This window comes from Sus scrofa, chromosome 8 (assembly GCF_054392235.1).
Source record: "Sus scrofa isolate SSC_HxYL_T2T_F1_AM1 chromosome 8, Sscrofa_HxYL_maternal_Yorkshire_Landrace_v2.0, whole genome shotgun sequence".
In the NCBI taxonomy this organism is placed as follows: Eukaryota; Metazoa; Chordata; class Mammalia; order Artiodactyla; family Suidae; genus Sus; species Sus scrofa.
Window position 1 is genome coordinate 139,720,900 of NC_139390.1, and position 23,775 is coordinate 139,744,674.

The 23,775-nt window shown below is 41.2% G+C and overlaps 1 protein-coding gene across 27 annotated transcripts in view; it reads right to left on the reverse strand.

The window, feature by feature from the left end:
- Positions 1–23,775, reverse strand: part of ARHGAP24 (Rho GTPase activating protein 24) — an 826,886-nt gene that overhangs the window by 529,912 nt on the left and 273,199 nt on the right. For 7 of the 27 annotated variants that reach the window (XM_084973621.1, XM_084973630.1, XM_084973615.1 and 4 more), the window contains one exon: positions 3,464–3,533. The exons of 15 other annotated variants lie outside the window; for them this stretch is intronic. Coding sequence is in view for 2 of the 12 variants with exons in the window: in XM_084973629.1 (XP_084829755.1) it covers positions 21,328–21,349 (22 nt within the window). In the remaining 10 variants the exon portion in view is untranslated. Of the gene's footprint in view, positions 1–3,463; positions 3,534–9,666; positions 9,786–21,327; positions 21,455–23,775 lie in introns of all 27 variants that reach the window. 5 more of the 27 variants (XM_084973629.1, XM_084973640.1, XM_084973612.1 and 2 more) reach the window with 3 other exon arrangements.

The window sequence follows — 23,775 nt, forward strand, 5'->3', positions numbered from 1 at the left end:
CCAAATGGCTATGACAGATGCTGTTTCTTTCCTTGATCATTTCTGATGTTTTCCCAGACCAATGGCTCCAACGGGGAGAAAACCATGTCTTAACTGCCTATATGATCCTCGCTTATGATCCCAGCATAAGAGCCTAGAGGCTGTGCCTAGAACACTTCATATCTGAGTCTTGAATGGAGGAATGGACAATGAGTATATCTGTATTTCGGCTTACACATGCTTATAAAATGGGTCTTCATATGAAAAGCATTTGGGTTTCTCTCCATTCAGAAGTTGTATGGAAACATTATCCGAGAAAGTAAATGGACTCTTGCCAACGGCGTTTGGCTTCTACTTTGGGGACAGGAGGTGGTGAGGGCATGGAATGGTTTTCCACATTTGCACAAGGGAACATTAATTTGAATCAAATATTTACTGAGCCGTCAATTAATGTCTAGCCATCTTCAGGTGGCAATATCCTTCCGTCTATGGAAAGTCGAGATCCTAGGGAAATTTTCAATCTGGCCTGTAGAATATCCCAACCCTGGTGCCAGGGCCATGTAGGGAGAACCAAGGACTGAAGGACACTCGCAGTGAAGGGTGGGGAGGGGCAGGGGCCACTGTCGCAGGCACAGAGATGGCATTAGCAAAAGATAAGGCTTATGTTATCTCACGGTGTAAAAATTCCCCAAAGTGGTCAAAAACGGACTCCTTCCTATAAAGGCATGTCATATGAGGATATATCCAAGAATGATGGCTTTAAAATGAAAATCAGTTGTTTTCACATATGGGAAATATATTTTTAGCCTTTCCTAACCTTTCACATATTTACTTTTCATTTTAAAGACTAGAATAATATAAACATGACTGTAAAGGAAACTATTTAGTGGGCTATTGTTTCCTTTTATGAAGATTCCTCAGTTCCTTGCTAGTTATTTTTAGAATAGTAAACATTTTAATTCTAGAGTACTGAAAACTTTAATTCCTCCACTCATTCAGTTTCAAAAAACCCTTCAATTTGTAATAATTTTTCTGTTATCTTTTAGAAAACATTTAAATGGTCTCAAACATTAACACAGGCACACTAATTGTAATAAAAATCTCAAGTTTGAGATTTTTTTCAAACTCAGCTTAGCACCTGAGTTTTCATACCACATTATTTTTCTTGGCTGCACCCACAACATATGGAAGTTGACTGAATCCAAGCCACAGCTGCAACCTACGCTACCGCTGCGGCAATGCTAGATACTTAACCTGCTGTGCCACAGCGGGAACTCCCACACTACATTTTGATGATTACATTAGGATTGCAATGTCTCTGTTAGGTTAGAGATATACTTCAAAATCCTTAACGGAAGCAAATAAAAATTAAGATGCAGAGGAAACTTAATTTACTAGAAGGAAGATTATTCTTAATCTTGTGAGATCATGAATTCTATACTGGATTCAAGAAGCGCGGCTTTTATTTAGCAGAATTAGTAGTGCTAATTTAAGAGATGCCATTTAAGAGATATTGTTTGACATCTAAAGACACTTATGTTCCAGATGCTGAACCGTAAGAACACTCATTCTTTTCTCTTACCTCATACCCCCTCATTGAAACTCTTGATTTTCAACACATTTTGAGCAATAGTTTGGGGATAAATTTAGCTTCAGCTTCAGGCTTTTCTATTAAGAAAATTCTGTCACTGCTCAACAGTGTAGCACTGAATAGTGGTGACTGCAGGGGACAAAGGGAATGATTACTCAGGACAGCAGGTCCTATTAAGCGCGCACATCTTTGAGTGGTGAAGAGATATTTTGACAAAAGAGAATGAGACGACCCTGTGAGATCTAGGCACGGGTGCCTCAGGTTCTTGCTGCCTATAGAATGAATTGATCCAAAGCCCTTCTCGTGTAAGAAAGCCCTTCTCTTCAACTGCAAGATACGTTTCTAAAACCGTTATTGGGGGAGTTCATGCTGTGGTGCAGTGGAAATGAATCTCACTAGTATCCGTGAGGATGCCAGTTTGATCCCTGGCTCGCTCAGTGGGTTAGGATCTGGCGTTGCTGTGAGCTATGGTGTAGGTCACAGACGTGGCTCGGATCCCCTGTGGCTGTGGTGCAGGCTGGCAGCTGTAGCTCCAATTTGATCCCTAGCCTGGTAACTTCCACCTGCCACAGGTGCAGCCCTAAAAAGACAAAAAAATAAAAATTAAAAATTTTTTAAAATTAAAAAGAATAAAACTATAGGGGTTTTTGAGTCAAGTTTTCAGAGGGTATCAGTGGGAAGGCATACTAGAATCTGGAGGCTGATGGCTGTACAAATCAAAGAGATGCTATGGCAAATAATGAGTTTATAGTGTACTAGAGCTCAGTTGACTGAAGCTTGGCATTACTGATGCCAAGGTCACTGGCCCCACCCCCACAGAGGAAGAGGTTGCTAATTAAGGAATCATTGGCCCTTATATTGAAATGTCTGCTATTGGTCACCAAAGAGACAGTGCAAACATTTTAATGAGTCCCATAATCCCACTGGAAAAACACTTCAAATGCATTATTGAAAATCGATAGCATTATTTTTTTCTGATAGAATACAGAGGAAAGGGAGCTGCTTTAAACAGAAAACAAACAGGCTAACCAAGCTCACCATGTGAGCCAGTAATTAATTTAAACACAAAATTCTTAGAGTGTGGCTTTGAATCTGTTATGACACTTACTAACTAGATAGCACGGAACAAGGTATTTAAAATATTCTGTCTTAATTTCTCCACATAGGACCCTCTCTCCCCAACACACACACACACACACACACACACACACACACACACACACACACACACACAGAGTTGTCATCAGGACTAAAGATGCCAATGTGTAAAAATACTTAGCATAGAGCAGTACTCAATTAAAGGGAGCATGTTGGCATGTTGCTGTCCTGTGTTGCTCTCTTTCCATCCATACTCACTCCCCCACGGGGCAGAGGTCCATGAGCACAGGACCTCACTGTGCTCTTAATCACTCGTACTTGCCAGCACCAGGCAACCCAATTCAGTGTCAATCAACACATGTGCATTGTGTCCTTGCTCTAAGCCAAGTGCAGCAGACTAAGGATACAAAGGTACACGACAAGACACAGGGTCAGGCCTTTGGGGTTCAAACGAGCGAAAGATCCACAGAGAATTCATGGTAAACTAAACACAGAGTTCCCTGTAAACACTGTGCGAATTAATAGGCGAATAACGGTAAATGGACAGCAAATGACTGCTCTTAGATCCTTTCTGCCTGCTTAATATTTCTACCCTTCTATATTGAAACACAAAGCCACAACATATTTACGTTGTCATTGATACATCTAGCCATCACTGCTAAATTAATCAGGTGGCAAATGTTACTAATGATTTAAGATTCAATATAAGTTATCCTTGCATGTTTCAGTCATTCTAAAACGCCTGTAAGGACAACTTCATAAACTACATGCAGGGAAATCAAGACAGGTACTTACAATGAATGAAGCTAAATGTGCCCAAAGAACACCGAACAGTCTTTCTTACTCTTCTGCTTCCAGCAGCAAACTAAAGAAAGAGCCAACATCATACTCTGAATTATTGATCTCAAAAACACACTGAGTGAAGTTATTTTCTGTCAGATGCTATTTTAATACTAGGGATGTAAACCTCATTTTTTTTTTTTTTTGTCTTTTTGCTATTTCTTGGGCCGCTCCTGAGGCATATGGAGGTTCCCAGGCTAGGGGTCGAATCGGAGCTGCAGCCACCAGCCTACACCACAGCCACAGCAACGCAGGATCCGAGCCGCGTCTGCAACCTACACCACAACTCACGGCAACGCCGGATCGTTAACCCATTGATCAAGGGCAGGGACCGAACCGGCAACCTCATGGTTCCTAGTCGGATTCGTTAACCACTGCGCCACGACAGGAACTCCTAAACCTCATTTTTTAATACATGGCTTCATGATGAAAATAAATAGCAAAAGAACTTTCTGAATTTTAATATAGAAGAGTAAAAATAAAACAATCACTAAAATGTTTTGTCATTTTTACCTTTGTACTTTTTTCTATATTCAGAGACTTTTAGAGTGTAAATACAGTTTTATTTAAAACAAGGACTCTGCCTTTTTAAAACGTCATAGTTGTTTTAGATACACTATTTTCTTCTGACCACGTGCGACATACCATCCATCCCTCCCCAGTTAACTCCCCCCCCGCCCCCCCGCCTGGTTATTGCGGAGACAGTGGGTCTTCTCTTGACCTGGCTTCGAAGGCACAATTGACTGATTCAGAAGGAGGCGCTAGAGCTAGACCAGTGGGGGTCTTCTCAGGAATTTGAATCTGATACTAAAAGGCAAAATCTGACTAGTTTCTCTCCATTGACTAGAAAAATACATTGATAAAAAACAATCCAGAAAGAATCTGGTGTGTGTGTGTGTGTGTGTGTGTGTGTGTGTGTGTGTGTGTGTGTGTGTGTGTGTAGATTGACAGATACACACACACAATCTGCTTTCACAATCAAGATAGATGTCCTCAGACAAGTTTCACTTGTTCCCAAGGCACATTCTTGTTCCTGTCTTTGGTCTCCAGGTATTATCACTGGACATTAAGATATTTTCCCAAATTTACACGATTTGGGTTTTTGTCACTTGTAATCGATAAGTTCTAATACAACATGATGCCAGTACTTTTCCAGGTAAGACATAGAAGGATCAAATTCAAGTTTAAAAAATATAAACACCCAGTCTTGGCACAGCAGAAAAACTAAACTGAAAAAGAACTGTCAAAGCAATGAAAACGTCCTTCAACAGGTGAATAGATAAACAGACTGTGGTCTATCCATACAGTAGAATATGATGCAGCAATAAAAAGAAATGCGCTATCAAACCGCAGAAAGACGTGGAGAAAACTTAAAATGTACATTACTGAGTGAAAGAAGTCAAGTGGAAAAAGCTACATTTCACATGACTCCAACTATAAGACATTGTAGAAAAGGCAAAACGAGGGAGACAGCAAAAAGGTCATGGTTGCGCGGGAAAGGGGGAGGAAGGGATGAGCACGCAGAGCACAGAGGAGTTTAGGGCAAGGAAACTACTATACTATGATGGCATGATGGTGAATACTTGTCCTTATACACCTGTCAAGATCCACAGAATGTGTAAATCACAAAACGAACCTTCAGGGGCTCTACAGTTCATTATATAAACAACACTGGCTCATCAATTGTAACAAATATATCTTACTAGCGCAAGATGTAAATAGCAGGGGACACTGTGGGTAGCTGAAGGGATTTATGGAAACTCTGCACTTGCACTCGTTTTTTGGGCAAACTGCTCAAAAAATAATTTTCACCTTCTAATGTACCTCTGCCTCTCTGGAAGGAAATTTCCAAAGACCACTTAATATGTTTTCAATAACAAAAAATTCTGCGCTTATCTTTTTCTATTACACATTGTCGCCCACTTGAGGACAGGATGAGTGTCTTACAGAGCTTCCAAATTTGCTTGTAATTCAAGACAGAGTGATTATAAGTGAGAGGTACACATAAATATTTGATACATAGCATATATATGAGCAACTACACTGTCAGCAAGCTGATGGGTAACCTTCAATGATTAAGGACTGAAATAATATCTTCCGTTAACTCAATTTCTTTCTTCTTCATCCATAAACCATTCACATGGCAAGTATATTTCTCATGTGTCTAAAAATATAACTCAATTTAAGCTGGTTTTCAAGCTACAATTTTGTTCAAGAATAAAAAAGCAAGCAAACAAACAAAACGCTTCCAATTTGAGAGAACTGTTTCCCCTTAATTTAAAATTTAGTCTCCCGAGGCAAATACTCACTAAAGGCAGAGCTCTCTTTGCATCCCTTTGTTGCTTAAGACAATTTAAATTACTAAAACGCTTACATGTCATCCTGTGAAGAAAACTGTGGTCTGGATGCTGGCCTTTGCCTTTTCTGTGCTATAGTGAGGCTTAACTACCCTCACCTCCAGCCATGGCTGAGGCTCTGTTCCCTCCAAACTTGCACCACTAGCCTTGGCAGGATTTCTAACTGGTAGGCCTCTATCTCTGTGGTCTCTTTATTTTCAGCCTCCAGCTCTCTCCTGGCCCACCAGCCCGCTCCCCGTGTATCTTGCTTGCCTTTGGGGGATGCATAGGCGCTTTAGACGGTTTTCTGGGATACGTGCAGGTGCTCTGTGCACTGGGATGCTGTCTACAGTTTTATTTTCCAAGCACCGAGAGCCTTAGACCTAGACATTTGTGCTGCTCTTCCCTCTGTCTGGAACACTCTCCAAGGTATCTGTGCAGCTCACGTGCTTCTCTATGAGAAGGCTGTCTTTCTCATAAGCCAATCTAATCTCGCTTCACATTTGAGCATACTCCTACAGTCTTGATTCCTCTTGCTAGTTGCTCCTAATATTTTTCTGTAGTAATAAGATCTTTTAAGCTATTTTCACTTTTTATTATGTTCATTGTTTAGGGTCTGTTCCCATCCTCCATCCACAACATAAACCTTTTTTTTTTGTCTTTTTAGGGCCGCTCCCACAACATGTGGAGGTTCCCAGGCCAGGGGTCGAATGGAAGCTGTAGCCACTGGCCTACACCACAGCCACAGCAACGCAGGATCTGAGCCACATCTGCAACCTAAGCCACAGCTCACGGTAATGCTGGATCCTTAGCCTACTGAGTGAGATACTAGTTGAGTTTGTTAACCACTGAGCCACAACAGGAACTCCCCACAACAAAACCTTTATAATAATAACACATACTTTTTTCCTCTTTTTTTGGGGGGGGGGGGTGGCATATGGAGTTCCTGGGCCAGTGATCAAATCCAAGCAATTTTTTCCTCTTCATTTACTGACAACTCCCAAGGACCTAGAACTGATGCTGGAATATAGTAAATGCTTAATAAATATATTTTGAGTAAATTCATCTCTCGCCTTTTAAATAAAACAGGTCCTCCATGCAATATAGAACGAAATTATCCATACGAGCCACATGGAGCCGTGCTTGTCCCTGTCATTCACACACACTCTATGCCTTCTGCCTGTCTCGGTCTCCAGCTGGCTTGTTCGCTCCCTTCTTATTTAACCCTACCTCTCTGATCTCAGGCTCTAGTCTTATATGTTTGAGATCTTTCTCTGGTCTTTCTCTCTCACTAGCGACCCCTTTACACTCACTCTTCTAGCCTACTTACCTTGCCTTACCCTTAAATTATGGCTCTGTAAACTGTCTCAGGTAAGGCATAATTCTTCTACCAGTCCTCATAATATAACTATACTTCTTTTTGGTTTGTATGTTTGTATGTTTGTTTGTTTGTTTGCAGTTTAGCGCTGCACCTGCAACATATGGAAGTTCCCAGGCTCGGGGTCGAATTGGAGCCATAGCTGCCAACCTACACCACAGCCACAGCAACGCAGGATCTGAGCTGTATCTGTGACCTCCACCACAGCTCATGGCAACACAAGATCCTTAACCCACTGAGTGAGGCCAGGGATCGAACCCTCATCCTCCTGGATAATATTCAGGTGCGTAACCCATTGAGCCACAACTGGAATCCCTACCTATACCTTGTACTCTCCTCCTCTTTCTTTCAGATAGTAAAGCTGGTGACCGACGTCCCGGGAGTGAAAACAACTATTTCGAGAGAAAGGACAGAGCGATACAAGTTCTGAGTATGGAGCCCAGAGAAGACTGGTATTCAACGGATGAGAAAAGAGGAATAAGTGACAGCAAACCAAAAAGATAAAAGGTAAAGAAATTAAGAACTCTTGGAAGCCAGTGGGGGGAAAACTGTTTCACCATCATCAGTACCAGTGCTGAGGGACAGTCGAGGAGGATTAGACCTGAAATCCTCCATTGGCTTTAGTCATTACGTGGGTCATTGTGTTCTCACCAGGAGCAGCTTCTGTAGAACTGGAGGAGCCTAGACACCAGGTAATAATGAGTTGAGGAAAAGGGGGACAGAATAATGTCATTTCCCGAGCCCATTACCAGGCAAGGGAGCCTATCTGAAACCAGAGAACGACTCACCCAAAGCCAGCCTAGATCACCCACCCTCAGGCTCGTGTGCTAAAGAAATGGTGTTTTAAATCACTGAATTTTGGGTGAATTTTTCTGGAACAAAAATTAATAGAGGAGCCAACCTTCACTGTGTAAAAAATGGGATGAAAAGGTGCTCAGGAAGAGAAAGAGCACACAAGGGGGTGTGAAAGAGTGGAATTCCAAGTGGATGTAGATGGAGTGAGTTTATAGGTGAGGAGATAGGACACTGAGGCAGAGAATTCAAAACCTGGAGACTCAGAGGCATGATCCATGGAGATGGGTCATAAGCTTGAAGACAGTGGCAAGGCTTTGCTTGGTTCCCTCTTAAGTAATCTCGTTGCTAAGAGACTCCACGCCCAGTGACACCTCTTTTATCACCACACTCTTCCCCACCCCATCCATCTTTGAACTACCTAGCAATAAGTACCACCTGTAATTTAAATCACTGCTTTCTGGGAAATTTGGCTATGCAGCGGTAATCCAGTTGTAACAATTCTGGAAATTCTTCAAAGTGAATAAGCAGGAGGCTACATCTATCATGGGAAATTCAAATTATTAGCATCTCCTTGTTAGCCTCCTGAAGAATCAAAGATAAAAACTACATGTCACATGATGGCTGTTTGAAGGTGAAGTTAAATGCTTCAAACTAAATCTGATTCAAATACCAAAAATATAAAAATCGATTTTTTTAAAAAAATGAGGTATATGGGCTGAACTATATCTTCTCACAGTTCACCTGCTGAAGCCCTAAACCCTGGTACTTCAGAATGTGACTATTTGGCAACAGGACCTAGAAAGAGTCACCTGAGTTAAAATGGAGTCATTAGGGTAGATCCTGGTCTAAGAATGGAAAAGTAGGCCACAGACAACACAGACAGAGGGACAAATGCATGAGGACACAGCAAGAAGGTGGCCATCTGCAAACCAAGGAGAGAGGCCTCAGAAGAAAACAGCCCTGCCAATGCCTCCAGAACTGTGAGAAAATAAGTTTCTGTTAAGTCACTCCATTTTTATTATTTTGTTATGGTGCCCAGAGCAAAGTAATACATGAGGAGATTTTTATTTTATCAAAAGTAGATCAAGAAAACAAAAGTTATATTTTATAAGCATGCATCAAGAAACGTGCCAGCAGTATGGGATAGTGAGTGAGGGAATGAAGCTTTATCCTAGAGGAGACAGATTTGGGTGGTACTAGCAACGACCAAGCCGGGGGAAGGACTACCAACCAGCTGTACCAACCACTAATCCAGCACAGGACAGCTGTGTGTGTGAGCAGGACACTCACTTCAAGAATGAACAGGTCCAGCCTGAAGCGGAGGGAACTTGAGCATAAGCACTGGCACAATCAAGGAATGATGCCAAGACCCAGGTGGAAGGGACCCCATTCATGCCGCTGGATATACAGAGTAGTCTCTGTCGGCAGGCATGGAGAAGAGACCAATTCCCGGACAGAAGGCGAGGATACAGAGTTCCAACCAAGCTGACCAGTGTCTCGCAATAGGTAGGTAAATTCCACAGGAAAACCGGAAGGTTCAGTCACACTTGATCACTGGACCAAGAGAGTTGAGCCAGCTGAACCTTGGTGGTGACAGCAAAAGAGGGCTGAAGGACCTTGTAGGGACATGACTAACTCCATATCCTCACCTGCTGGGAGAAGTGAGAGGTGGTTAACACACAGCCTGCGTTAACCTGAGTCTGCCAGGGCTGTGTGGGAACTGCACGGAGTCAAGCCCCCGGTGGCAGGAGGTGCTGAAGCCTGACACCTACAGACGAAAAAATAACGACTGCTGGAGAGATACAAGCACCTAGAAATTCTAAAAGGAGAAATTGCATTAGACGCTTCAAATTGTTGTTTTTGCATCCTGAAAAAGAATTTAAAATGTTATTCCGCATGCATTCTCAGTGCTCAGCTATCTAAAGTAATGTTAGCAGACTGTATTTCTGAATCAATATGTCAGGCACTGTCTTGGGACCGAAAATACCATTTTAAAATGTTGTATTGTGAGGATAAAGAGAGAATCATTCAAAAAAGCTTTTTTGCTCTTTCTCCAAAGCTCATCTCCATACGGGGACACTTCCAAAAGAAACACACACCCTACCTCTAAAAGCCTTTACTGAGGTCATGTCCATTTAAGGAAAGTGATATTCTAGATATATCAGCCAGAGGTCTGCTACGAAAATGCTATTTAATACATAACCCCCCAAATCTCAGTAGCTAACAACAGACATTTGTTTCTCTCTTATTGGTCTTCAGATGGGTCGGGATGGGTCTGCTTCAAGCTATGGGTCATGTGCAGTTTCAGGTCTGTCCACATGCCTCCCGTCCTGGGACCAGGGGCTTCCCAGAGCAGCTAGATGGCAGAAGGACAAGAAACCACACCATTCCAGGCAAACCCATTTGGAATCTCAGTTCACGTAACATCGGCTAACATTTCATCAGCCAAAAAGTCACAACAGCAAACCCAAAGTCAGCGGGGCGGGGATGAGCACCTCACCTTGCCTACTAGGAGGTACTGCAAAGGCCATAACGGGGCACTCCTGTTACAGGGTGAGAGTGAGGTTGGGGCCCAGTAATCCAGTCCATCAGAACAGTTTGTCAGGAGATGTAACTATAGCATCTTCGAGAGTACTGGAGATTAGCGGTGAATCTCCTGCCATGTTGCTCCAGTTTCTAGAAGCATCAGCAACACATGATTTTACAAGCATGGATTTGTACCTCCTAGCCAACTATGTCTTCATAGTGCGGTATATGACTCATCAAAGGCAACATGTCTAAATTCTTTGTCTTTTACGTGATTGAATTATAATAAAAAATGATTGCTTTGACTTGTATTGAGAGTTTTTATTGAGTTAATGAAAATAATCATATGTGTCAGCAGGGCAGTTAAAATATCACCAGCTAGCCAATGTAACATAACAGAAATCCACAAAACTATCTTTAAGGACCATTACCGCATGTTAGGTCACGGTACATTTGCTTTGACTAGGGATCAGTAAGAAAGAGATCTCAGCTATAGAAGCAATGATCGCAGCAAAGAATTTAAGGCTTAGACAGGAAAATGAAGCCTTCACATACTGATACGGTGCTAAACTCTGCCTAGTTTCTAAACCAGGCTCTGAGGTCCTTCAAATTGAGCATCTTCCACCAGTTGAAGCAGAAATGACCACTAAAACTTGCATACTCTTTTGTGAAAAAGTAGAAGACATAATAACGGTGTCCACTCGTTTCTGAACCTCTTTGGTAGATAGTCTTTGCTTAACTAGTTGCCTAGTTTAGTATCTTACTAAGGTAAAAGCAACCTTGACCCATCTCTGGACTCAGTCATTTTCATAGTCTGTCTTCAGACCTAGACAAATTCCCTAACCCAGGTATTTAAAAAGAGACCTTTCATGAAGAGATTAATGAAAATTACTGTATCAGAATACACTAGAAAAATAAGAAAAACGAAAAAATATCAGAAGCTAGTTAATATTCCAGAGGTTAAGGAGTTTGCAATTTGTACGTCTGGATTCTGAGCATCAGTGTCAGAAACAGGGCAAGAATAGAGACACCTGCACTTCATAGGAACCTGAGTTTTTCAGCAACCCAGTTTCTGCTGTTGTATAAACATCAGCTCAGTATTACTGATCTTATTCCTTCTGAGAGTCTGTTATCATTTCTTTGTAGTTCTCATAGTTGTATCATGTAGAGACTTTGATTGGGATTTTCCATGGAACAGTAAAACTCCTGCTTCATTGAAGGCCCCTTAATTCACAGACTTATACATCACGATGCACATTCAGACAAAGATAAGGAGTTCAAAATACTTGCCTTTCCTATTCTCCCTGAGAATCCTGAGTTAAAAGCAGCCTTGGCAAATTTGAAGCGTGGACTTTTTTAGGATGCCTAAAGAGTGACTTCTGGGAATACCAGACCTCATTGTGAGGGATAAAATTCTGATACAATTACAGAGTAAGAGAGAAAAGAACCTCCATTGTTTTCACTCTGTATAAATCCAGCTGGAACTGCCCAGCAGAGGGAAGGAACTCTTGGCACAGAGGGACCGAGAGTGCAGGGGCCCCAAGCGCAAGGTGAGCCAATGGTGCAGGAGAAGGAAAAGCCTTACTCTCCCATTTGACTGCTTTCCCCTTCCATGACTCCCTCTGCCCACAACCTCTCTCTGAAGGACAGTAATCTGCCAGAAGAGCCTTTCCTTCTCAGATCAACTCCTCCATTGATCAATAAAAGAGCTACAGTGTATGATCCAGCAATCCTACTCCTGGGCATATATCTGGAAAAGATGAAAACTCTAATCCGAAAAGATACATGGACCGCAATGTTGACTGCAGCACTATCTACAATGGCCAAGACATGGAAGCTTGTCAATTCCATTGACAGAGGAATGGATAAAGAAGATGTGGTACATATATACAATGGACTATTACTCAGCCATAAAAAATAATGAAATAATGCCACTTGCAGCAACATGGATGGACCTAGAGATTATCATACATGTGAAGTAAGTCAGAAGGAGAAGACAAATACCATATGATAGCACTTATATGTAGAATCTAAAAAAAATAGATACAAATGAATTTATTTACAAAACAGAAGCAGAATCATGGACATAGAAAACTATGGTTACCAAAGAGGAAAGGGGGGAGGGATAAATTAGGAGCTTGGGAGTAATAGATACACACCACTATATATGAAACATAAACAACAAGGTCCTACTATATAGCACAGGAAGCTATACTCGATATCTTGTAATAACCTGTAATGGAAAATCTGAAGAAGAATTTGATAACTGAATCACTTTGTTGTATGTCAGAAACTAACACAACATTGTAAGTCAACTACACCTCAATTTAAAAAAGCATCACTGCAGCCAGGGTTAAGGACACATTGGTCCGTCTGCAGTCTCGAAGATCCTAAACGCATCTAAGTCCCAGCTGACTGACATCCGATTTGAAGTCCGAGACGGCTCCAAATAAGTATTTTTAAAACTGAGCTCTTGACTTTTATCTCCCTTCCAATCACCACATCCTTGGGTCTATTAAAGTTTTTCCGATATCATTTTTTTTAAAAGAGAGTGCTTGTTCATCACATCTCTTCCTACTATTGGCTTGTTTTGTCTTGTATTTTCTTTCTTCTCACTGTTCTGCTCTTGCCTCTGCTTTCTTTCTTTGTCTCTCTCTGGTCTCCGTATCTCTTGCTTTTAGATACTCTCATTCCCGTTCTTTTCCTTCTTTCTACTCTACTTTCCCGTGCACTTGGATACCATTACTTCTATTCAAGTCATCCAATTATGGTCATGAAGGAATCTTAGAGACCACCCAGTTAGAAGCATTCATTTTACACATAAGGCAGCTGAGGTCCAGACTCGCGACATCACCTCACTTGTACCTGAATTCAGGACTAGAAGGCAGACCTGCTGACACCAACTCACATTCTCTGCTCACAGTGGCTGGTAGAACTGTCAGCACCTGAGTGATGCCCATGACAGCACCTATGTATTGACAGCCAACAGTGTGACGGAACTCATCTTTGAACATGACACAAGTCCAGAGGTCTGTCAGCTCCAAATAAGAATCAAACAATATCTTAAGTCACCAAAAATTCATCCACTGGTGCCCTTCTCCCATCAGCCCCATGTGTTGCAGGGTCTAGTCTCAGAGGTAGGTAGCGTCCATGGTCCTTTCTAGGTGTCAAGACCACCTCCTCCCACAGTCGTCTGAGTATAGGGAGTAGGTGCATGGTGTGAAGGTGGGCAAGACAAACCCCAAACCATATATTTCAGAAGGTACAGGGTGTCCTGCAGTAGACAAACCCCCCACTATGAGAGACCCTAGCTCCAAGCTGGGTGGACTGTGGTCTGTCCAGCCTCTAAGCTTTTAAATCTCTGTTGTTACTGCTACTACGGCTGCTGTTTGTTTGCTTGCTTGCTTGTTTGTCTACTTACCTGATTTTTTTTTAATCTCAGAGATTGATGAGGGCATATTTTCTAAAATAAAATTAGAGTTAAAAGTATTTCCTGAGTTTGGATGCACACTATTGCATTTGGAATGGATAAACAATGTGACTCTGCTGTATAGCCCAAGGAACTGCATCTGATCACTTGTGATGGAACGTGATGGAGGATAATGTGAAAAAAAGAATGTGTAGATATATGTATAACTATGTTACTCTGCTGTACAGCAGAAATCGAGAGACCATTGTAAATCAACTCTAATAAAATTTTTTTTAAAAAGTCCTGAGTTTCCTTCCATTGTGCAGGTTGCAATTTCATATTTTCTAATTCTAATAATCAAGAGCAAGAATGTAGATAGCAAGCATTTACTGAGGGCTTATTCTGAGGCACTAGGCTTATTCTTTACATGGACTACCTCATTCCAACCTCGCGGAAGTTCCATAAATTAGGTGCCATGATTAGTCCCGCATTACAGATCAAGCAGTTAGCAGTAAGACGTAAACCAGGATCAGAATCCAGGCAGTAAAAAAAGCTCAGGGACCGGCACTCAGCGGGTATTTCTATGTGGAAGTTGATCCAGCCACTGCAGCCATTTCAGTTCAGCTCACCTTTTGCCACAAGACGCTCATGCATTGAAGCGCTTTGAATCTGAGTCCTCGGGCGGCAGGCGGGTAGTGAACCTCTTTTCTGAGAGCCAGCACCCACACCGAGCTACCCTTGAACCTTAGGAATATCTTACAAATAATAAGCAATGACAACAAAGGGTCATCCTTCCTGCTGTAGGCGTTATTAATCTGATCCTGAATTGGCCCAGCAAGGGTTCTCAAAATCTGCTCAGCCGTTTCTTCTACTGGCAAAGAGCAGAGGGTTTACCCCAGTGCTCTTCATGTCCTCATTTGCATTTCATCTCACATAGTCGATCTATTAAACAAGTCATTTGCAGCTTATCCTTGTCACACAGATTAAACGTAGCTGCTCCACACAAATGCATAAATGGCTTTCAAAATTTCCAAGTTTCAACCACCAACAAAGAGCTAATGTTTTGGCAATGCAACATGTTCTCATCTAACACAGAAACCGGACGCATTTCCATAGATGTTTTATTGTCATGCACAGAATTTAAAAACTAAAACAGAAATTCATAAGCCAGCTTTTGTTTTCACGATGGCACAGCATCTCTTTTTGCAAATTAGGGCTGTGTCCTTTCTAAAAGGAAATGTGTAATTTAGAAGTAGAACCTTTGAAAATAGTGCCAAGTAAAAACCTAAGACAAAGAGCAGGTGTTGATGGCTGATGCTGAATAGTCCTTAATTGCAAGAGGCACGTGTAGGAGAATGAGTCTGTTTAACTCAAGCCGTTCCAAGCTTAAAACACATAAATAATATGGAGGAATTTCTGCACTACTTCTCTGCTGGAATTTCCATTGACTTTGAAAAGATTTTGCTTTCTCCCATTGACCATTTTTATACGGAAAAGGTCACATCAAAAATCTCTTCGCAAAGATAACCCACCCAGCAGGGAATTTAATCCCACTCCCCCCCACACCCTCTGAGCCCCCTTTCAGGTACTTCATTATCTTCTGTAATAGCTCCCCCTCCACTAGCTCCCATTTCTTTTCACCTAACTTGAACAAGCCCAGATTTCCCCTTTTGCTTAAAAAAATAAAGGCCCTTTTAGCAACAGTCTTACATTTATTAGAAAAACAGTCTATTATGGGGGCCTCCATTTCTCTCATTCTTTCTTTATCCATCCATTCATTAATTCCATAAATATTTATTACATATATACTATACACGAAGCATTTGTATTAAGTGCTGTTGGGGAAATACATAAATAAACATTTATGTTTATTTACCATCTATTTGCTAATATATATATAAACTAAATTATTAAAATTTTCAATAATCAATAAATGCATAAGATTTGTATGTTTTAAAGTTATTCAAGGCATGCTTTAACTTCTTTTTTGTTTGTTTGTTTGTTTGCCTTTTTTCTAGGGCCGCTCCTGAGGCATATGGAGGTTCCTAGGCTAGGGGTCTAATCGGAGCTGTAGCTGCCGACCTACACCACAGCTCACGGCCACGCCAGATCCTTAACCCACTGAGTGAGGCCAGGGATCGAACCTGCAACCTCATAGTTCCTAGTCGGAGTCGTTAACCACTGCACCACGATAGGAACTCTGAAGCATGCTTTCACTTCTAATGGTGGAATATCAGGCACTAGGAAAGAATGTGTTTTGAAAGGGACCCCTGCTTCTGTCTGTGGTAGGGGTTAAATGGGAGACTAGCTGAGAGGCTAAACAACAGAAGGAAATTAGATGGAGGTGATTGAAAAAGAAAGAGACTGAAAGAGATAAAAGAGATTAAAGAAAGGTTTCAACCAGGAGTGATTCTGCTTCTCAGAGGACATTTGGCAATGTCTAGAGACATTTTTGGTTATCAAACAAAGTGGAATCTAATAGGCAGAGGGCAAGGGCTCTGTTAAACATTTTTTGATGCACAGAAGGGTCCCCATAGCAAAGAATTATTCAGTTCCACATGTCAATGCTGCTGAAATTGAGAAATCTAGGGTTAGAGGAACAAATACAATTTTTTTTCCTTGCGTACAACAGCAGTGATGATCAGACAGCAATCTGCAAATGACTGGGGTAGGCCAACTTCAGTGCGTAAGACAAATCTTGAAAACATTCTGTGAATGTTCAAGGAACAGTGCAGTTATTTCCATACACAGGAGATGGTGTTAAAACTGGTGGGAAGGGAAAGGAGCAGCTGTGATGTTTGGGAGAAATCCCTGGGCTGTTGCTGCTGAGAAATCCCCCAACAATTCAAACACCTGGGTTTGAATCCAGGCTCAAGTTGACAAGGCTCTGTGACTTTGCCAAGTCACTAAACTGTCACCAACTTACTTTCCTCATCTGTGAAAACAATCTAACACGGATTACAACAGATAAAGCCCAAGAATGTATCTAACGTACTAACAATGACACAGCTTATATTTCAGGACCTCTTATTATCTGTCTGGTGTTTTAAGCACTTTTTTTTTTGTCTCTTTAGGGCCTCACCCATGGCATATGGAGGTTCCCAGGGTAGGGGTCTAATCAGAGCTGTAGCTGCTGGCCTGCACCGCAGCCACAGCAACTCGGGATCCAAGCCGCGTCTGCGACCTACACCACAGCTCACACCAATGCCGGATCCTTAACCCACTGAGTGAGGCCAGGGACCGAACCCACAACCTCATGGTCCCTAGTCGGATTTGTTTCCACTGCACCACGATGGGAACTCCGTGTTTTAAGCACTCTTTATGTACTAGCTCAGTTAATCTTCATAGCCAAATTCCAGGTATGTAGTTGTGCCATCTCTGGTTTTTTGGGTTTTTTTTCAGTCTTTTGTCTTTTTGCCATTTCTTGGGCCGCTCCTGTGGCATATGGAGGTTCCCAGGCTAGGAATTGAATCAGAGATGTAGCCGCCAGCCTACACCACAGTCACAGCAATGCGGGATCCAAGCTGCGTCTGCGACCTACACCACAGCTCATGGCAACGCTGGATCCTTAACCCACTAAGCAAGGCCAGGGATCGAACCTACAACCTCATGGTTCCTAGTCGGATTTGTTAACCACTGAGCCACGATGGGAACTCCCCTGTCAACTCTGTTTTATCAGATAAGGACTTTCAGGCTAAGAAATGTTAAGCAACTTGTACAAAGTCGAACAACTGATAAGCAGTAGAAGCTGTCAGGCTCCAGACCTTACATGCTGTCTGAAGTGTTCGTGGATCAATTGCCTCATATTGGCAATAATGAAGAATGAGATATGCGATTCAGTTACCAAATAATTTTTAAGTGTCTATAGTAGCCTTTACTGGAGATGGGGTGGTAGGCAACACAGAAATCACATCTGCCTACACGGAACTCACACCACCAGCCTGGGTGCACAAAAGAAAAACGTGTCAAAGACATGGGTCCCTGGCTTACCCCTGGGTTTCAGTATTCTTCATTTCTAATAAACCACATCAAAAATCTGATACTAATGGTCGGATAACAATATTTTGCAGAACTTGGTCAACCGTGGATTTTGTAATGCGTGCCACTGGGTTGAAATGCGAGCACATGAGTTCATTAAAATTCAATACCACCTATTGGGAAAGCAACTCAAAATATATGCCACATGCTAGTTACAAAGTTGACTCACCAAGGGCAGAAAGAGGTCAGAGCAGCAGTTAGGGAAGAGAGATTACCCAGCGGGCACTAACTCCTAACATTAGACCAGTGAGAAGGTTCAAAGATTCAGTACAATGCCTATCACATTACCAATGGCATTTTTCACAGAACTAGAACAAAGAAAAAAAAATTACATTTGTATGGAAACACAGAAGACCCTGAATAGCCAAAGCAGTCTTAAGAAAGAAAACCAAAGCTGGAGGAATCAGGCTCCCCAAATTTAGATTACAATACAAAGCTGCAGTCATCAAAGCCGTATGACACTGGCACAAAAACAGAAATTTAAATCAACAGAATAGGATAGAAAGCCCAGAAATAAATTCACACACTTATGGCCAATTAATCTCCAAAAAAGGAGACAAGAATATACAATGAAAGAAAGACAGACTTTTTAATAAATTTCATGGAGAAAACTGGATAACTAAATGTAAAAGAATAAAATAAGAACATTCTCAGAGTTCCCATCATGGCTCAGTGGTTAACTAATATGACTAGGAACCATGAGGTTAGGAGTTCGATCCCTGGCCTTGCTCAGTGGGTTAAACATCCAGCATTGCCATGAGCTGTGGTGTAGGTTGCAGACGCGGCTTGGATCCCATGCTGCTGTGGCTCTGGCGTAGGCTGGCAGCTACAGCTCTGATTAGACCCCTAGCCTGGGAACTTCCATATGCTGCAGGTACGTCCCTAGAAAAGACAAAAAAAAAAAAAGAACATTCTCTAATACATACACAAAAGTAAACTCAAAATGAATTAAAAACATAAATGTAAGACTGAATACTGTAAAACTTCCAGAAAACATAAGCAGAGCTTTTCAGATTCACCTCCTTGAGAAATAAAAGTAAAAACAAAAATAAACAAATGGTACCTAATTAAACCTAAAAGCTTTTCACAACAAAAGAAATCATAAACAAAACAAAAAGACAACACACAAAATGGGCAAAAATCTTTGCAGATGAAACAACTGACAAGGAATTAAGCTCCAAAATATACAAATAACTCATGCGGCTCAATAACAACAAACATAGAGATTATCATACAAGTGAAGTCAAAGGTAAAGCAACTATATTTTAATAAAACTAAAAAATGAAAAAGAATAGAATGTATAAGTGCTTCCCTATGATAAATACAATTATTATTTTTGCGTCTGTTGTGTGTGTGTGTCTTTGTTTCAGACATACCTATATAGATACTGAGTCATGACATAACATGCATTTCTTTTTGAAGATTTTAGTCAATACACTCAGAAAGCCACTGATGCAAAAGATCCTTTCCAGCTCAAAAGTGCTCTAATTCTATGACTTCACCTCACCTGCTACTGACCTTGCAAATCACCACATGATGCTAACTAATCCAAACTTGTTCCTGCTTTGCTACGGCTTCCAGGATCAAATGTGTTCATTATCAGCATATTCTGAAGACTATTTATGCTTCCAGAAGGCTCCTGCCCAATCTCTTGCAGCCTCTTCTGCTATTGTGAGCTTATTGTGGTATTCTCCACTGACCAATATAGCTAAAGTAACAGTGAACTACACATACAGCTACAGCTATATTCTCTAAAATATTAGCAAAATCTATTTAAGAGGTAAAAGCAATCATCACACCAACCACTCCTGGAGAATGAGAAAAATATAAAGCCCACCTGAGACATGATCTCAGAAAATGGACGGGTGTATAATTAAAGCATGATGTTTGGAAGAGCCGGAATAGAGAAGATAATAAAACTAGAATAAACCAAAACCCTGGAGAAATTATCAGCAGAGGTTTCTCAAGCTCTTACTCCTCACATCTCTCACACCCATTCTGAGAATTCTGTTGTACCAAATTTAACCTCTGTGTAAAAGTAACTAAGTGAGGCATATTACTTTACAAACTGAGATTTATAATGCACCCTTTAGTGACAGTGATTTTTTTGGTACAAGATATGTGGGAGGTACCCCACCCCCGATATTCATGCATCTCCTTCACTTTCACGCTCTCTGTCTTCATGGATTTGTGCGTCAAAATCACATGAGGAATCTTTTTCATCACTCCTGTCCACCAACAGATTCTAAGAATCAGGGTATAAATGCCATGTAAAAGCCATCCAGCGGAGTCGTGTAAATGGGAATTTTTGAGCCACCCTCCTCTCTGACCTCATATTTGTGCCAGCTTATTTACACAAATGCTAAGGAGCTCCCAAACTATGACTGTACATAAATATATCTAGAAAACAGCCTGGGCAAACAGGAGTCAAATTTCAAGTAGGGTCAGTAGGAGGTTGAGAGAAAATTAATCTCAAGATATGAAAAAGCTGAGGAGAATTCGCACAGAGTTTGAGGGTCAGGGTGGAGATGTGGTTCCAGATACACAGCTAATACTGGAACCTCTCCTCACCTAGATGCTGTGTTGTTTTCTCTATACACCCTAAAGAGCAGGAGGCCAATTTTGCTAACTACAGGAAATAATTCACTAAACTTGCTAAGGAATCTCTGCAATCAACCATATTCCAGAGGAAGGATGCCATTCCCATCTCCACTCTGTGGTGGAAGAACTGAGGCATGTGAGAGCACTGGCAACCTGAGCCATCAGCCTGGCTTGCCATACTGGCAGTGGGTCCTGTTCGGTGGAGGTGGGGTTACAGCGTTGCCTAGCAACCATAGCAGTAGATGCACACCTTCAGATCCCATTGCAGATGTCTGGCCTTGGCAATAGAAGCGAGGGCTTTATTTATTAAAGCCTAAACCAAAGGCATGGACTGTGTGTCTGTGTCTAGAGACCAGACAGCCATCAGAAGCAACAGCATAACAAGCAGGACTAATTTGAGTAGATGTGGAAAATGCCTTTGAAAAGGCTCAGATTACATTTGGGAAGAACTTGGCAGGCCTGGAGGGCCCGGCACAGTGTTTACTTCTAGTCAGTAAAATTTGAATACAACAGCTATCAGGATGTTGTCACAAACTGATGAGGGCTGTAGGTGTACCCACTGCATACAAATGGGAGGAACTTCATCTTAAACCACCCCTAATAGAAATCACCAAAGCCATTTCTAAAACAAGAGCATTAAACATTTATGGTCATCTTTCTAGGCAGAATAATTACAAAGAAAGATGACCCTTAATCATAGGACCAGTGACAAGAATGACAACATTGGGTGGCTCACCAGTTGGATGGTATTTGTCCATTGCTTGCAGGGTGCAGGGCACTATGCAAAAGGGAGGAGGCAGACATGCACCTGTTAGGCTTTACATGCTCAGTGACATCTCCTGGTCTATCTGACTTACATTTCTCTACGAGAAAAAAACACAGCTGTTTACAGGGAATTCAGTGAGAAACAGAAATAGTCAATTACCTCAATAAGCTTTTCTAGGTGCTTAAAAAAAAAAAGCAAGCAAAATTAGCATTGACTAATCTCTGGACACATTTACCTTGTGAACCTCAAAATGAATTTAATTTCTCAATTTTTGTAACCTATCCGCTCCAAATGGAGTCCTTCATTTAATGAGAATGTACTGAATCTGGTACTGCTTCAGGCACTTGGGCATTGCATTAAGCACTGCTATGGCTAAAAACAGGGCTGAAAAGGCACCACTTAGTTCTCTGAGAATCTAAAGTCTGGCTGAGAAGGTAAATTATACAAAATGAAACAAATCCAGATTAAAATTTCCAGAATATTCCTTTCCTCTTTCTGTGGAAGCGCTAGGAAATCCCACAAACACTTCATTCCCACACAATATCATGTGAGTTAGCAATGTGAAAAGAAATATTGATATATCCAGGACCTTAAAAAAAATAAATAGATAATTGATATCAACAATGTCTGTGATAGAGGGAGAATCCTTTTAGGACAAATAACTTAGCCTTTGTTGATTTTTGTAATTCAGGTTCAGTAATGCACCCAGGATCTTGTTAAAGACCACACACATAAATTAAAGACGGTAAAAATTATTCATAGAAAAGATAATCAGAGAAAAAAAGCAGGAAAGCAGGTAATATCTATTAAAATAAGCCCAAGTAAGGCTGTTATCTTTTGGGTATCAAAGAACTGATAAACAGCATCACCTTTATACACACACACATATATTAAATTATGTATGTGTATATATATAAAGTTTATATATGTGTGTGTATATATATAGTTGTTACAATTATAGTTATAGGCAAGGTATTATAAAACATAATCAGTTGTTAAATTAAAAAAAATCCTTTTTCCAAATAATTGGCTTGCTCCTCAAGAAATTATAAACTTGGGAGTTCTCTTGTGGAGTTCTCACCCATTGTTATCATTCTTATAACTGGTCCCATAATTAAGGGTCATCTTTCTTTGCTAATTATTCTGCCTAGAAAGATGACCATAAATGTTTAATGCTCTTGTTTTAGGATCCAGTGTTGTCACTGCAGGGGTTCAAGTTGCTGCTGTAGCACAAGTTTGATTGCTGGCCCAGGAACTTCCACATGCTGTGGGTACAGCCAAAAAAAAAAATTTATTAATTAAAAACATGAATGAAAAGGCATCATAAACTAATAAAACCTCTGGGTTAGAAGTAAAAAATTAAGTTCTCTGCTTCAAACATCCAGTGAAAACCCAAAGTCTCTATATACTGGTTTAGCAAGTGTTTGTCTCTTCAGCCACTAGTCAGATGGCTCTATGTAGAATTCCATAGCTCCAAGGACACAGGTGTCAGCTGATATGTATATGTCACCCCTCTTCTTTATGGTTGTCACTGACAATATGAACACTGGCAATAAAAGTGCCACTTGTAGACACATTATCACCCTCAATTCACTGCTCTATTTCACTTTAGGAAGTACAGGGGGAGGCTCAAGACGGCGGTGTAGGAAGATCCTGAGTTTAACAACTCCCACGGACACAACGAACCTACAAATACTTACGTTTCCCTTGGAAAGGGAACTAAAAACTGGGTAAACAGAACCTCTACAACAAAGTGTAAGAGGGCAGCACTGAAAAGGGCAGGGGAGGTAGAGACACAGTCTATTCAAGGAGAAAAGCACAGTCTAGCTGCAGCAATTCACAACTGGGAGGGATCACAAAGTACAGACTTTTCCCCTGAGGAACAAGGGTTTGAGCTCCATGTGAATAATATAGGTCGTATAAGGGTCTCAGAGGAGAAGAGAGGAATGGCCATGAAAATTATTTGAAGAAATAGTGGCTAAAAACATCCCTGATCTGGGGAAGGAAACATATATCTAGGTCCAGGAAGCCTAGAGATTTCCAAGTAAGAACTCAAAGAGATACACATCAAGATAATGTAATTAACATGGTAAAGGTTAAGGATAAAAAGAGAATCCTACAGAGAAAACCATGACTCTCAAAGACACACATACTGCAATGTTCACTGCAGCACTATTTGCAATAGCCAAGACATGGAAACAACCTAAATGTCCATTGACAGAGGAGTGGATCCAGAAGATGTGGTACATATACACAATGGAATATTACTCAGCCATTAAAAGGAATGAAATACCCGCATTGTAGCAACATGGATGGACCTAGAAATTATCATGCTAAGTGAAGTCCGTCAGACAATGAGACACCAACATCCAATGCTTTCACTGACATGCGGAATCTGAAAAAAGGACAGACTGAACT